Source organism: Puccinia triticina, chromosome 14A, assembly GCF_026914185.1.
Source record: "Puccinia triticina chromosome 14A, complete sequence".
Lineage (NCBI taxonomy): Eukaryota > Fungi > Basidiomycota > Pucciniomycetes > Pucciniales > Pucciniaceae > Puccinia > Puccinia triticina.
This window is the reverse complement of record NC_070571.1, coordinates 3006653-3020218: the sequence shown is the minus strand read 5'-3', so window position 1 is coordinate 3020218 and position 13566 is coordinate 3006653. Positions and strand designations below refer to the sequence as shown.

Here is a 13566-nt window from a genome sequence, read left to right as displayed (position 1 = left end):
CCTGGGGTTATCTGGGTGGTGGTTCTGGTGTGCTGAAGTCTGTAGATCCGCCTCAGGCAAGGGGGATCCTGACTACGAAAATTTTCACAGTTTGCTTATGTAATTTACATATGTACATGTGGTTTGGCGCGCCTGGTAGCGCTGACACGTCACAACTGCGCAAGGGCGCCATAACTCAGTAACTCAGGGAAGGAGTATAGTTACAAGGAATTGATAAGTTGTAACTAGGGTTAAAATTGCATGAGGAAACAGAATATGAAGTCAAAACAAGGTTATCTCTTAAGATGAAAAAGATATAAAGTAATTTATATGTAACAAAGGTAGAACAGGCAGCTTTTAGGTCAGCTGTGATGACTCTAAGGCTGACATTCATTGCCCGCGTTGATGTTGCTGGGGTGGTTTTTTCTTCTTGGCATTTCAGTTGAATGGAGAGATGACCTGGATTTGCTGATTTGGGTCGAGGTGTGGGGTGGAGATATTGGGGGTTGTGTACGCAAGGTAGTGCAGTATCACAAGAAGGTTTTCTGTGTGATATGTGGATGAGGGGGACTATCTGGGGAGCTATACGGTCTCAAAGCTGGGACTGGTATAGGGCCCGGAAGGGTTTTTCCAAGTTTAGGACCTCCTTTACTCCCTCCGGTGGAGGGACTAAACTGGGCTAAATTTGGTATAGTCCCCCAATATAGGGCCCGCGGTGGAGATGCTCTTAGGGCCCAGGTTGTGTGCAGCTGGTCGGATACTTAAAGGGTGTGGGGGAAGCTGTTTGTCCCCCCAGGGGATGTGGTTTCGTCCCACCCCCCTCCCTGGAGCCCACTAATCACTTGATTACACCACGGATTGTGTTCCTGGAATCGGCACACGTCTGGTGGACACTTGGGACTGAAGAGTGTCCACTGGATGGCCAGGGAGCATCCCGCGGATGCCAGGTGCGCTGAGCATCACGTGGACGTTTTTTGAAAGCGTTCATGTGATGCTCCGCTCTTAAGAGCGTCAAGTGGACATCCCAAAAAACTGTCCTTTGGACATTCTCCATTGAGAGTGTCCAATGGACACCTTGGGTCAAACATCCATCGGACACTCCAGGCAGAGTGTCCGATGGACACCAAAGCATCACTGTCCGGTGGACACTCTTGTCTGAGAGTGTCCGATGGACACCAACAAGACAGCGTCCATCGGACACTCTCGACCAAGAGCGTCCAATGGACACCACCAAGACAGCGTCCATCAAACACTCTGGATCAAGAGGGTCCGATGGACACCCACAACCGCACACTCTCAACTGAGAGTGTCCGATTGGCACTAACAAGACACCGTCCATCGGACACTCCGGATCAAGTGTGTCCGATGGACACCCACCATCAGCATTTTTCGGACACTCCGATGGAGCCAGAAAAAGGACTGCCACTCACACACTCTGAGCACAAGTGTCCAATGGGACATTGATTGAACAATTGACCTCAAGTGCAGTCACCAGCAAACTGTGCCTAATTTCACCATTGCTACACGGTAGCATTGTTTTTCATTACCTGGATTTTTTGTTTACAAGTCATTTACTCCAGAAAATGTATCAAAAAAATTCAAACCCTCCAATATCATATTTTGGGTTAACAATCATTTCTCATTTGTTATGTAATTTCTCAACAAAATTATAAGTTATAACCTAAAATACGGTAAGAATCCAAGATTCCAACACTGCCTAAAATTTAAAACTCTATAGAATTATCCACACTAGAGTCCAAGGCGGCTACGCCGCTGCACTCGCAGGGACCAAAATACAAGTCTCCCACCCCAGCCCACCACCCTGCCATGTGCCCCTGCCTGCCCAATGTAAAGATGCAAAGAATACCTGGACTTTCCTCAGAAATTGAGGATATTAAACTCTTAATTTTTTCATAGAGTCCAAAAGTAAAAGTATGAAATTTGTCAAACAAGAGTAAATAAAAAAAGAAAACATGATAAACCCCATGAAGACCAAACCAACCAAGACTAAAGACTGGAGTCTTTATAACAAATGATACAACAGTTGTTACTCAAACATTTCTTGACAAATCCTCACAACTGAGTTTGTAACAAAAAAGGAACTACTCTAACAATCCTCAATTTGTAACAAAAGAGCTACTGTACTGTTTAAGTAAATGTGGAAAGAATAACTAAACTGTCTGAATTTAAATACCAGAGTACAAGGCCACTACGCCGCAGTACTCCCAGGGCAGCTCCAGAAAATCACCAAAGCAAATAACCTTGTAGCTCCCAGCCCGCCCTCAACTTGAGAGCACAACACTTTTTCAAACTCAAGTGCTGCCAACTCGTAACACAAAGGAGGCTTGCCAATCTAAATCCTACTCATACTGGCCATACAACCTTTTCCCAAGTCAAGAATGCAGAGAGGGAAAGATGTTTTCTGAAGAAAATTTTCAATGGAAACTTGTCTCAAGTAGATGTTTTTATAAGTAACCCCTATACACATCCAATTGCGGTCCCTACACCAGAAGAATTGATCACGGAAATCATACACATAAAACCACCACCTGTTTATTCCTAGGAGTGCTGAGAAAAGAGCCGCCATCAAGTGAGCTTGAGGTCCCATTGGAATCATTGTCCAGCACATTATCAGACAAAACCGTCACATGGGTTACCTGCAGCGGACACAGTTCAACTTCAAAGCACATCACCTTGGACTCGCTTGATACAAAGGGCACACCCTTTTTTTCCTATGCCCGCCCACACATGCCCATTGTTGGGCGTGTGCTTTGCACAGGTGTGGGTGTGGGTGTGCGGGGGTGTGCACGCCCCTGCAGGGGCGTGTAGGGGCGTGCGAGGGGGTATATGTATGGCGAGCTGGTATGTGTGTATACCAGCTCGCCAAGAGGGAAACTCCTCCCAGCAAGCTGGTATGTGTATACCAGCTCGCCAAGAGGGACTCTCCTCTCGGCAAGCTGGTATACGTATACCAGCTCGCCGAGAAGGACTCTCCTCCCGGCGAGCTGGTATGTGTATACCAGCTCGGCGAGAGGGAAACTCCTCCCGGCGAGCTGGTATGTGTATACCAGCTCGGGGAGAGGGGGAAGTTCCTCCCGGCGAGCTGGTATGGGTATACCAGCTCGGCGAGAGGGACTCTCCTCTGGGCGAGCTGGTATATATTTATACCAGCTCGCCGAGAGGGACTCTACTCCCGGCGAGCTGGTATGTGGATACCAGCTCGCCGAGAGGGAACCCTCTCGGCGAGCTGGTGGGCGAGCTGGTATATATTTATACCAGCTCGCCGAGAGGGACTCTACTCCCTCCCGGCGAGCTGGTATGTGTGTATACCAGCTCGCCGAGAGGGAAACTCCTCCCAGCAAGCTGGTATGTGTATACCAGCTTGCCGAGAGGGAAACTCCTCCCAGCAAGCTGGTATGTGTATACCAGCTCGCCGAGGGGAAGTTCCTCCCGGCGAGCTGGTATCGTCAAGAGGGACCCTCCTCTCGGCAAGCTGGTATACGTATACCAGCTCGCCGAGAGGGACTCTCCTCCCGGCGAGCTGGTATGTATATACCAGCTCGGAGAGAGGGAAACTCCTCCCGGCGAGCTGGTATGTGTATACCAGCTCGGCGAGAGGGAAGTTCCTCCCGGCGAGCTGGTATGGGTATACCAGCTCGCCGAGAGGGACTCTCCTCCCGGCGAGCTGGTATGGTGTATACCAGCTCGCCAAGAGGGAAGTTCCTCCCGGCGAACATATACCAGCTCGCCGGGAGGAACTTTCCTCTCGGCGAGCTGGCGGGGCAACGGTTTGGAAGGCACCGCTCCCAATGAGGGTCCAGCCTCAAACACACCTCCGAAGCGTTTCGTAGACGACTTGCTTGATACAGCAAGTGATGACATCAATCCCTATCGATCCTCCTGCCAAATCAGATGGGGCGCGGTGGCATACCCTGTATTTGGTTGAAGGTCCGAAACGCGAGGCGCTCGACGCCGCGTACAGGAACCAGTTTGAGGTTACTTGTATTCCAAAATGACTTCCTGCCTGAAACCAATCCCTTGGTTCAGGCGCCTGGGGAAGAGCTTAAATGTCAGGCTCCCTGACTATCTTTTTCCCCGGCGGTGGCTCCAGCTCCACTGTTGCATTTGCGCAGTTTGAGCAGACCCCGTCCTTTCCCCCTCCACCTTTGCACTTGCAATAGGCCCAAGGGGAACAAAATTTTTTTACTGCCCTGTTGCATTTGCACAGGTTTTTAACCCCCCCTCCGTCAATTACAATTGTTTTTGACCTGAGGCGGACATTCTCTGCAATTGCACGCTGAGCTTTTTTTTTTCCCCCCTCCTGCCCTTGCAATTGCAACAGGCACGAGGGGGTTGAATCCTGCCCCTTTTCATTCCTGGTTCAGGAATTGGGGGGCAAGTCCGAGGCATTTATGTTTGGGGACTTTAAATTAATTTTCTTGTGGTATCAAGTGTAATATGCTGATACCTGAGAAAATTGGAGGTTGGACGCAAGTGCTTGCCATTTGCGCACAGGGGGCTAAATTTTAAGCCCCTTTTCAGAAAATTGCAGGGGAAACCCTTGATCCCAATTTCCACGAAAGTGTGGATTTAATATACTTAGATCATTATCTTCATCCCCTGTGTGGGTTTGTTGATATTCAAAGTGATGTAAGCCCCAGTTTTGTAAGCCATCTAGAACAGATTGAACCATATCTTGATTGGAAATCTGTGGTAGATGAGTCTGGGAGATTTGATGGTGATGAAATTGATCATTAAATGAAGCAGTGTTGATGACATAGTTTCTGTTGTCTGTGTGTTTGACTTGAGTGGTCCTGATTTTTGTTTCTTGGCGTTCAATTCTGGATGGTCCTGTGTTCATGATTGGACATTTTCCTTTGTGACAATTATGCTGAACATTGATACAAGCTTGCACATCCTACAAAGGTGCCCCAAGTTAATATTCTTGAATTTTGAATGGATCATTCCAATTAAAAAACTCACTTTGACATTAACACACTGATTTGTCTTTGTGCGGCAGATCTCTCACATTGAATAAAGCTCATTTGTTCCCATTAGCTTGAAATGATTAACGTGGACATAGAACTTTGACCTGTCACTTGAATAATGTTCCCATAATGATTCAACTGATCCAACAATTAATTGTGAGCCATGTTGCGGAACCTGTGAGGAGAAATTGAATCAATAAATGATGGTAAATGGTTAAAATACAAAATCAATTACAACAAGAATTTAAGTGACTAACCAGAACAAAACATCCTCTCTCCAAAAATTCATGTTGGTTTATTTGAACTTGGTGAATTTGTCTGATTCTGTTGCTTGAGCAGTGTTCAATTAATGGTTGAGGTACTCCAAGCTGGTCTTCTTGAGGGACTTTGGTAATTTTTGCAAATGGATACTGTTGGGGCAAGAGCGGATTTGCAGTGGCAAGGTTGTAACCCAAAGACTTGCGGACAACTTCGTTGCATAGGAAAATATTGAGGACTTCTTGGGAGGCTTGGGAATAGGTCTGATTTAAATGATCATACATATAGCCGCCAGATAGAATAAACCGGAGTACATAATAATTATCAAAAGTGATAGCAATGTCTTGTCCTGGACTTTGTCTGTTTGAGTGGATTGATGTGTTCCGTAATAAGCCATTGAATGATTCAAACTTCTCAGTTGAAAAAAAAAAACCGCTGGTCCAAATCAAAGGATTGATTCAGGGAGATGGAGAAGGTGGTGGAATTTTGGTTTGTTGACCCATTGTGCAGTAGTTTTGATGGCATGATAAAGGAAATTCTTGATGTAAGCATTCAGATTTGATTGGTATTTGTCCATATTAGCAATTTTTGTAATAAAAATAAAGGGAGCAAGTTGACAGAGAGCCGTCCAGATTTCTTTGTGTTTGGGAGTCAAAAGATCAAAAAAAATAAATGGGGCGGCTTGAACAAGAATCTTGAATTCTTTTCCAACTAGACTTTTGATGTGAGTGACAAAAGATTTCCCATTTATCGGTGGAATATTCAAACCTAGAGTGTTGAAGGATTGGAGACGTGCGGCAAGTTGGGTTTTTTCATGGGGTTTCAGTTTGTTTCCGGAAAGTACATCCCTTGCGAGATATTTTACAAATCCAAGGAGAGCAACATGGAGTATTTCAACCGGAGTATCCTTAACACCATCAAAACCTGTGCAATCAATTTAAAAAGAATTGAATGATTGAATTTGTTCAGTTCAATAAAGGGTAGCAGGAAGTCAAATAGCTTTAGACAAACCTTCAAGCTCTAGAATGTTGAACAATCTTTCAGGCTGATTTTGTTCAAGAGTTTCCATAAGTTCTCTAGTTCTGAAATTATTCTTTGATTCTTCCAAAAAACGTGTGTTGATTGAGTTGGTGAGGCCCCATTGACGCTTCTTTCGAAGATACTCTGCATTAGTTTCTTCAATGGCAGTAGAATATAATTCATAGGTTCTTTCGTGGGTAAGACTCCAAATCCTTTCATTGCCTGTGGCCTAAAATCCGCCCCAAAATTTTAAACAAAACATTCTTCAGATACATACATGACCCAAACCTTCCCAAATGTGGAAAATCACATCATACTTACTTCAGATCCATCTCGACTCATTCGCAAGAATTGAAACACATAATCCAATGTTTTACGCTGATCCTTTCCATCTGCGTGTAAAGTACATATCCGACATGGAGTCAGAGCTTCCAGGATTTGGCGTGTTTGTGAGCTCGGCATGCATTGGTGAGTCTCCCAAAATGCAAAATACATGTCCAGTAACTAAAACCTCCTGCATAATAGATGAATCAAATTCTGTGAAACCAGTTTGTGTAATAACACTGCAAAAATTTAAAATTTAGTCAGAATAAAAGTCATCAAAACTAAAGAAAAGTGGCACTTACTTCATTTCAGCAACTAATTGCTCCAGAATTTCCAATGCTGAGGCTCTGTTGGAGGTGGATAAGAAATGGCAGTTGTATTCCTGATTGGATAAGTTTGGCGGAAGACCAGAAAGCGTGAAATAAAAAGAAATGTGTTTGTTGAATTTATTTGATATATTTCTGGAAGTATCGTCGCAATATAGGGTGATTGGAATATGTCAAATAACTTTTCCTTCAGCTCTCTTGCGCCAAGGATTGGGTAATTTTTGTTTTGTTTGGTTGTTTTGACCATCACATTCTATAAGGAAGGGGATTAGTTTTTAGTAATTGAAACAAAATTGATACCCCAAAGAAGCAGATAATTTAAAGTACCAAAAATAGCATCACCACATATTTTAGAGAGGTTTTGCCCATTAAATTGAATTTTTCAGTAGCAATTCTTGAATTCACTTGCAGGGATAACTAGAAGTTGCGGATGATTGAACTCGATATCTTGAGGTATTTTCATTTTGATTAAGTTTTGATGATTTTTGACAAATGGTTCAAGATCCGGGGCAATGCATTTGGAAACAAGTTGAGAATCTTGAATGTAAAAGTAAATTGGAATCAAGAGTAATCCAGAAGCTAATTCAACCGGTTTGTAGAGATAGTAATTTTCTCCGTTGACTTCACACATTGGAGCACGATGTTGTGGCGCCAGCTCCTCAAGCCATTTCTTGGATTGCGAAAATTTGAAGTGGCCCTGACTTGTCATTTCGGGATAATAATCTATGTGCCGACTCACTAAGGGGTTTGCCAAATCCTATATGTTAAAAATAGGAAAGAGTAGTCAATTTCTTGACCAAAAATCATCAAAATAACATCCATGAGTCTTCCTTACTTGCAACAAGATTCCCTGGATACTGAGTGAAAAACAAGGAGTTCCAAAGGGACTTGGTGCAGTTTTCAGTTGAGTCTGGAGCAATTTGCGGACACGCACTTGTGCACTGCGTACAGTTGCCCAGGCTGGTAGCTTAATGTCACAGATTGACATCACAGCACGGACCTTGTTGTAGATTGCTCTTGAGATCAGGGAGTGGGTGTGCCCAATCAACATTGGGCCCACAAGTTCCTGCAGGTGGACATGGTTATTTTGGTCAGGTTTCTACCATGATATATTTAATATATTTACTGCTGATCCCAATTTTAGAAAAAAAAGACGCACCATCTTGTTCTTGAATGGGAACCACCTTGCAGAATTGCCTGGATCATTATTATTTTTGCTGTCTGGAAGCCCATCAAACACTTCAGCATCCTCCTCACGCAGCATTTCCTCAAGATGCGCAGTAATCAAATCATGAAGACTGATTTTGTTGTCCGTGATCAACCTGCTCTGGATTTGTGATTCCTGAAGTGCAGTGGTTGCTTCCATGGCATTGAGGTCGTCTTGATGATTGTACGTTTGGTGATTGTCATCCTGATAGAGATCATTATCTTGCACATCCGGCTGAGGGAGGCTTTCTTCAAGTTTGGCCTTGTATCTTTCAAGTCTTTCCCTTGAAACTTGCTCATCATGCACTTGGAGATTCTCCAGATGATTTTTTCCCAATGCATGCTGACGCCAGTTTAAAAAATCCCCGCCCTGACACAACTCACATCTCCAAACCATACGTCTGTCCCTGATTCTGAGTCTAGCTACAAAGGAATCCGGTACTTTTTCTGCAAAAGTGGTGTTAAGGGTCATTTTTTTTCTCATGAAATAAGACCAAAATGAGCTGACCTTGTTTTTTGTTCATGTTGATCTCAGCCATTGATTGTGCGCGAGTGCAGTTGATTGATTTGAGGGGGGCTAACTTATGAGAATCAGTGCGGTGTTACCCTTGCAAGGGGCCTGTTCCCGCAGTGAGTGATGACTGCAGAACTTGCTCAAATGTTCCTCAAGCACCAGTGACCAGCTCTATGGGCCGAATGCCATGTTGGGACTTGCTCAAAAGGACTTGAACCCTCCAGCATCAGCCCATGAAGTGCGGTTTGACTTTCTCAAATGATCCAATATTGAAAGCTCCAGCAGCATCAGCCACTTGATTGACCATTAATCCCCCCTGCAGTTGACCATCTCACTTGGATTGGACGACTTTTTTCCGCAATTCCGCATTTATGTTCATCAAAAAAGTAGCCTGACATTTTTTATTCATTAAAGCTGGGGCAAGGCAGTCCTGGCCAAGGATCATGCCCTCTTTGGGCAGGGGAAAACGTTTGCACAAATTGCAAAGAAAAACACCATTGAAATGCCCACCAATGACAAGGTTCAGGAACAACTCAACATTCTTCTGCAATCTCGTGCCGGTAGGACCTCTAACAAGGCTCAAGAAAAACCTGATGAGCATCACCGATCTCGTTCCGGTGGGATCTGAGGCCTATTGAACTTGTGCCGGTAGAACAAGAACAGCTCGACAAGCATCTAAAATCTTGCTCTGGTAGGATCTGAGGCCCAACTAGCCCCTCCCACCAAATTTCTCATTTTTTCATTGTATCTGACCAGTCTCCTGGAGGTGGGACCTGGAACAACTTTAGATAACATCTCAATGACCATCTCCAATATCATCCTGCTAGGATTACAGGCTTCTCCCTCAACATTTTCTATGTGTTGTTTGCTACAATTTCACCGGTGAAAATTTTAAAGTACTGAAAATGTTATTATGTACGTGAGCCAGCCAAAAAAAAAGGCTGCAGGTGCAAAAAAAACAAATTGGGTCCGCAGGTGCAAAAAAAAATGGGCCGCAGCAAAAGTGGTGTGAAAAAAATGGGCCGCAGCAGCTTGGCTGCAGATCCGACCAGGCAAGTTAGAATATCCGGTGGACATTGACACTCAGGGCTGTAAAGTCAAAACTCATATCTGCTGGATGGTTTTGTCGCATCTGCTGGATGGTTCAATGCCATAGGATACCATCCAGTGGATGGTTCTCTCACATCCGCTGGATGGCTCGATACCATCCAGCGGGTGGTATTGTCACATCCGCTGGATGGCTTGATGACATCCAGCAGATGGGTTTGTCATATCCGCTCAATGGGTTTGTCACATCCGCTGGATGCCTCAATACCATCCAGCAGATGTGATGCTCTGAAATGTTAAGGATCCGTCCAGCAGACTAGTGTCCACTGGACGCTTCCTGCCCCGCGAGTTCTGGACGGCAGAAAACATGTCCAAGTCCACATCCAATGAACATCGGACATGTCCCGTGGTGTAGGGCCTCCTTGATTACATTTTTGACCAACCTTCTTTTGCCTGTTGCTCCGGCACAGGCTGGAGGGTCAATCCAAGGTGCCCTCCGGGGTGTTTGGGGATTAATTTCAATGGTTATGGGATTTTTGCTAATGAGCACAGGCAAAAACTTTAATCTTGCCTTCTGTGTTTCTGTGATTTTAATAAACTTGGATATACCACAAAAAGGGCTCTGAAGTTGTATAAATTTCATTTGTGAACCCTACTATTGCATTTCTGCTGGATAAAATTCATTCCTCCTTCAGACTGTCCAAATTTTCTTAATCCTTGTGTTAAGATCATTTGTTTCCCAAGAAAACATACAACTTTGAAATTGTCCAAAACATAATGAGAAGGAGGGGAAATAAGGAAAAAGGTATGACTGGATTGTAAGATGCTACTTCAGCTGGGTTGAGTATTCTCTCACGAAAAGACAACAAGCTTACAAACTATTTATCTGCAATGAAGTTGAACACAGAAGATGTGTAACAAGTAATTCTAGATAGGAAGCTTGTATTCTTCCCGACATGCCTTGGCCTTGTATTTCTCCTTAACATGTTTTTCAGCCAATCGCCGTTTCATCTCTAATCATATGATATTGAAAAAAGAATCCAAAATAGTCAGGGATACTTTTGGGAATATTTGGAAATTTATTCTGGAAAGTGAAGATATGGTTGAGAATAAACACAAACCAGGAGTTGACATGTCACAAACAGGCAATTGGAAAGCACAGAGAGAATTCTCCTTGACTGGGGTACTGTAATCAAATATTTGGACAGAAATTTTCAGATCCAGTGTGTCCCTTGGTTGAAACACAGAAGAACATGAAACTTACGGTGCCCTGGAGCATGAGAGAATTAGATTTTCAATATTGTGAGGTAACAATCAAGCAAGTCAAAAACCAAATAAAAATTTTATCAACTGTTAAAAGAAGGTTGCCTTACTTAGTTTCAGCCTCAAGACCAAATTTAGCTTGACACTCAGCTGCTTGTGTAACCAGGTCATACACGTTATACTTGTACTTTTGAGATATCAGATTTGCATTCCTAATTCTGTGATCAAAATTATCACCATCAGTCATAACTATGCTTCTCATCCTAATTTAAATGAGAAGTGGACCAAGTCAGCTTTCCAATTGTAATTCAGGGGTGAAATTTCATGTTATAGAAGGAGAGTGATGGTGTATGGTAATGATATGATTGGGTAAGTGAACTTACACTCCCTGCTCATCACAGTGAGAAAGAACATTGTCTCCACCCCAGGCACCGGCCGGACCCTCGAAGTGACATGGATCCTAAGGCAAATTCCAAATATGATTAAAATCGAGTTCCTAGGTTTCAAAAAAACATACGAGGACATCCTACCTGACCAATTGTGGCCACAAATCCCTTTTTTCAAAAGTGGTTCAAATAAGCAACAGGGGAGTTAGTATTTTCCAGCCGTGCAAAAAACAGGTATTTTTTAAGAAAAAGATAGGAGACGAGTTTCTTACAAGGCCTTTGAAAAAATTTGAAAGAAGGACAATATTTGCAAGTTTTGTGTTATCTGCGGTCATGGTCTCCCAGGAAGGATTTTGGGCAAGGAATGCACCTTGCATTAGGATTGGTGCAAGGCCAGCATCACTATAAATCGGAGTTGCCAGTGCAGTCTTGACGGTGATCGAAATAAAGTCTTGTATCTTGGTGCGCAGCCTTCCTAAGTGAATGTCCAGGAAACTCCACCTACTCTGTATTCACGCAGTCGAGGAAAGAAACACTCTATCAGGGGTTTTTTAAGTTTATGATGTTTTTCTCAGTCACACGTTTGTGATAGCTTACGTATGCTAAGACATTGGGTGGCCCTCTCTTTTGTAAACGGTGCGACCTTTTGTGATCAAGAGAGCGTGCCGCTAGATGATTTGTCTCGGTAGTCGAGGGCTTGCCGCGGAACAGAACACCTTTGTATTGGGTCTCTAAATGCTCGGGGATTGGGACATGTGGATAAACAGCCGGGACCTTAGCCTTGTCAATCATTTTCGCCATTTCTGCACCGTCCGCCATGTCACTCGCACGTGCAGCCTCATCGACCGATTTTGCACCATTAGCGGCCTTTATGGCACCTTCTGCAGTCTTTGCAGCTGATACAACTTTAGGAATTGCTTGGGCTGGTGCAAGACAAGCAACCAATGGTCCCGTAAACATCGCTATAGAGTTGATGAGAAGGTATACACAAAGTGGTAGATTAGCTGGCTGTGACGCTTGATTGAGAAGAAAAATCCTCACCAAGGCTTGCAAATACAATAGTCGCAATTCCCCAGCCGAATATAGATTTATCAGGCGGGAGCCCGAGTGGAATACTATGGATTCAAGCCAATTTGATACAGGCAATCATGGTTAATGTGCGAAATTTTCGAGAGAGTATTGACCAGGCTATGTGAGAGTCGTCTTCAACGGAAGCTCAGAGTTAGAAAACATGGCAGCTTACAAATCAGTAACAATGACAGCGGATGTATCTGTTGCAAAAAAAAGAAAGAAAAAAAACTTTGGTTAGAGCAGTAGAGCAAGTGCTGATTAAAGACAAGCGCTGTTCACCTGACAACATCATGGTGATACTGGCAACCACCCTATAGAGCTCATTCATAAAATTATTCCATTGCTGAACTGCATACAAAATAAGGTAATCCTTCCCAATTGCCGGATAACAAAGCTGAAGAGAGGAAGTGACGTAGTCAGAGCGGAACAGCAAATTGTTTTCTTCATCTTCCCAAAAGCTCAGATTTGTATGCTCAACTTGACCAGCCCCACATTCTGAACCGATGCCGCAGAAGAAATTAGGCATTCCTAGTGAGGCTGCAAATTGCTGATATAAAAATAATCAAAATTATCTAGATTAGCTAGCGCTAGGATAATTAGATCAGCTCCATCAGAAAGTCGCCAAACGGATCTTTGTTTCGGGAACCAGCCTGGCACTGCTGAGGCATTCAGGATGGAGAATGTTTGATAACAGGGAGACATAATGATTGGGAACGAACCGAGATGGTTGAATTCTGAGTGAGCGGATGCTTTGCAATGTATTCGTCCATTCCAGCTGAATTCCACAGTTCTGGGGTGAGACTGAAGTTGGCAGTGTTGACACCGCATGGATCCGATTCGAATGAGGATGCAGACTTCGCTGCCGCAGATGGGGATGCAGACTTCTCAGAAGTTGATTTTGAAAAGACAGGCGGGCTTGTGCTCAGAATCACCAAGGTGAACAACGCAAGAGTTGAAGCCGGCACCCGTATCAAGGCTGATTTTTTGGAGTACATGGTTTGATTTGATGTGTGAGAAATAAGTATGTCCTTTGAGGGCTTGAGTGGCCTGTGACGCGATATACCTAGCAGGGTTATACTGTCAAGATGAAAGAAAGTGATGCTTTTGATGTGAAGAAAAGGGTGACAATATTACGAGTTCAACAAGATAATGAAATCAAGTCCATGCATTTCCAGGCTTTGAGA

The 13566-nt window shown here is 43.9% G+C and overlaps 1 protein-coding gene across 1 annotated transcript; it reads right to left on the bottom strand.

Moving 5' to 3' along the window:
- Positions 1-10589: 10589 nt before the first annotated feature.
- Positions 10590-13377, bottom strand: PtA15_14A291 (uncharacterized protein; the record flags this gene model as incomplete). The annotated part of the gene is made up of 13 exons (XM_053162991.1): positions 10590-10675; positions 10784-10848; positions 10927-10932; positions 11036-11188; positions 11309-11385; positions 11456-11479; positions 11584-11817; positions 11909-12273; positions 12353-12426; positions 12555-12582; positions 12662-12776; positions 12861-12929; positions 13102-13377. 13 exons carry the CDS (start codon positions 13375-13377, stop codon positions 10590-10592), a joined length of 1572 nt encoding a protein of 523 aa, XP_053026962.1.
- Positions 13378-13566: the final 189 nt, after the last annotated feature.